Source organism: Bactrocera tryoni, chromosome 2 (assembly GCF_016617805.1).
Source record: "Bactrocera tryoni isolate S06 chromosome 2, CSIRO_BtryS06_freeze2, whole genome shotgun sequence".
Classification (NCBI taxonomy): domain Eukaryota; kingdom Metazoa; phylum Arthropoda; class Insecta; order Diptera; family Tephritidae; genus Bactrocera; species Bactrocera tryoni.
The window spans coordinates 59,912,015-59,914,971 of record NC_052500.1 but is presented as its reverse complement, the minus strand read 5'-3'; the positions used below and the strand labels follow the sequence as shown (position 1 = coordinate 59,914,971).

The 2,957-nt window shown below is 44.6% G+C and overlaps 1 protein-coding gene across 1 annotated transcript; it reads left to right on the top strand.

Moving 5' to 3' along the window:
- Positions 1–907: 907 nt before the first annotated feature.
- Positions 908–2,620, top strand: LOC120768797. The gene is made up of 2 exons (XM_040095553.1): positions 908–1,015; positions 1,991–2,620. The coding sequence occupies exons 1-2, from the start codon at positions 908–910 to the stop codon at positions 2,618–2,620; spliced, it is 738 nt and encodes a 245-aa protein (XP_039951487.1).
- Positions 2,621–2,957: the final 337 nt, after the last annotated feature.

Genomic DNA, 2,957 nt, shown 5'->3' with positions numbered 1-2,957 from the left:
ACGATATTGTCAAGTATGGTGTACGGCTGTTATCCGAAGTGTGATCAACTTTGATAAACCCATGCATTGGCTATACGAAGAGCACAGCAAAGATAAATAAAACGCAATAGATTTATATATCTGAGTACAAAAATGCAAAAGTCATTTGCGAAACGGTAGATCAGAAATATACAAAAGTCTTACTATGGCAGTTGATAGAAGGACACGGATCACAGTTGGTTGCGGCTCATGCCGGAAGAACGGGGCTGGCAAATCGATACGACTACAGGAAATGTCAAGAGCAAGGCACCAGGGAAATAATGTAGCATACTATCAGTGCTTGAGTAATTGCGAATATGATGCCCATTGACAATCAGGCGGGTATACAAGTTGTCAGAGCCGTCTATAGGAGTCAAAAGAAAAAAGTGAGTCAAAAGCTTAACAATATAGCAGCAGCGATGGCAAACACCCATAGGCTGATACCGGGCATACATTCATGGATCGACAGACGTTATGGGAACCTGAATTTCCACCAAATCCAAATACTAAGTGGACATGGGTGCTTTAGAAGTTACCTGTAGAGATTCCAACACGACATTAGTCTGAATTGTTCGACGTGTTCAGAGTGCTTTAAGGAACGGGGAATGTCGGGCCACATAGTTTTTTACATTTGACATGCTAACTTCATATATTTGACGTGTATAAGTGATTTTTCGTGCAGAATTTCAACAACACAATAGTTTTTCAACATTTCCTGATATTTTCGTGCTCCGAAAAATTTGTTTTAGTCATTATGCCGCGGTACTATCCCAAACAAGAGAAAATTGTTGATTTCGACAACATTTTGGAGGCGATCAAGTCGGTGAAAATACATCACAACAGCGTTCGACAATCTGCGACGGCACACAAAATTCCGAGGACCAACCTGATGCGTTATATTGCAGCATTTGATGGTGCGAGCATCGACGTTACTACGGTCAATGCCGATGTCATGAAGAATTTGCTGGCTGAAAGCACGACGATGGGCACAAAAACAGTGAGTTCTGCTGGTTTCTTTCTTTTTCTTTCATCGAATAATAAATAACTTTTTTTTATTTCAGATCTTCAACATCGAACAAGAGAAGGCGCTGATAAGCTACATTCCCCAGGCCAGCGACATCAACTATGGAATTAGTTTGATGGAGCTTCGTAAGCTCGCGTATGAATTTGCTCGGAAAGTTGGCGCGTCGTATCCGGATCCATGGAACGACAATCAACAGGCGAGTAAGGATTGGCAGTTGGTGTTCATGAAACGCCACAAAAATTTGTCACTGCGAACACCAGAGCAAGTAAGCCAGAGCAAGTAAGCCAGAGCCGTGCGAAGCGATTCAACAAAGAGAATGTCGATGCATTCTTTGCCAACCTTTCATCCGTTCTCGGTAAGACGCCGTTTGAACCTCACCGAATATGGAACATGGATGAAATCGGGTGCCTGACCGTGCCAACCAGACCTGTCAAAACCATCGCGCGCAAAGGACAAAAGCAGGTCGGCACATCAACATCTGCCGAAAAAGGCACCAATGTGTCTTTGGCTTTGGCCGTCAGCGCTAGTGGCCAGTCTATACCGCCATTCTTCCTCTTTTCCCGAGTCAACATGAAAGAGATTTTTATGACTCATGCGAGTCATGGCGCTGTTGGTGTTGCGAACGGTTCTGGTTACATGAACTCTGACGTATTCCCTCAATTCATGCGTCATTTCATCAAGCACACCGGTGCTAATGCCGATTCGCCAACCATGTTGCTGCTGGACAACCACGGTTCGCATTTATCGATCGAGGCGATAGATTTGGCGTTAGATCATGGCATCACGTTGCTGTCTTTTCCGCCGAAATGCACGCACAAAATGCAGCCGCTAGATGTTGCGGTATTTGCACCATTTAAAGGCATGATGACCGTGAAGCATGATGCATGGAAAAAGTCCAACATTGGTGTCACTTTCGATCTGCATCATGTGAAGCTCTTTGTCGATCAGTGCCTCGATGTTATGTTAACGCCGAAAACCATCAAATCCGGCTTCCGAACAACTGGCATCTACCCGTTCAACCCGCAAATTTTCACTGAAGTTGACTTTGTCGCTTCGGAACTGAGCGGCGAAAATTTGTTCGGTGACGAAGAGAAAGACGCCGACAATCAACGTCGAGTTCTTGCCTCTGGTGATGCCATTGTGACTGCTGCGAATGAGGAGGTGTCAACGTCGGAGGCATCGATAAGTGCACCAGCTTCAACAAGTGGTGCTGCATCATCGTCGTTGTCTCTTGTTTCGGCTCCACAGCTCCGTGATGCATTGAAATCGGTTGGCCCGTTGAAATTGGGCACACCTGCGCCGAAATCAAAACGTGGCCGCAAGACAATGGAGTCAACGATTTTGACATCGCCTGAGGTTGTCGCAGATCTGCGTGACAAGGCCGAAAAAAAGCGGCAAAAATTGACGAAGGCAGCCGATGAACCAGCAGCCAAGAAGCAAAAAGGCCGTGGCAAATCGAAGACGCCACAGAAGAGAAGCCCGTCTCCGACCGAAACCGACATCGACAAAAGATGCCGAAGCACGAGAATCGTCAAAACACGGCCCATTGCATCGTTTGTGATCGAGGGGTTCACTTGAAATGTGCCGGACCGAACCCGAACACTTACACCTGCATCCACTGCGAGTCGGAATAAATTTTTTCGCCAATTCCTATTTTTCTTATTGTTTATGAATCTCTCTTTCAAATAAATAAATAAATAAACGTTTTTCATCGGTAACAATCATGTTTTAATCGATTTACAGACTGGCCCGACATTCCCTTTTCCCACCTTTTTTCAAAATCGCAAAATCAGGTTTTTTGCGCCAATGGCTATAACTTTTAAATTTTTGTAGAATTTTATCAAGCCAATGTTATCAAAAGGAAGGTTACGACTCGCACTACAAATCCATGCTTTGGAATTTTCACAAAAAATAA

Bases quoted from the DNA above. Each gene is read 5' to 3' on its own strand.
- LOC120768797 (XM_040095553.1), top strand. From the start codon at position 908: ATGCGTTATATTGCAGCATTTGATGGTGCGAGCATCGACGTTACTACG. The intron at 1,016-1,990 runs GTGAGTTCTGCT...TTTGTCGATCAG, and splicing joins CGACGATGGGCACAAAAACA to TGCCTCGATGTTATGTTAAC.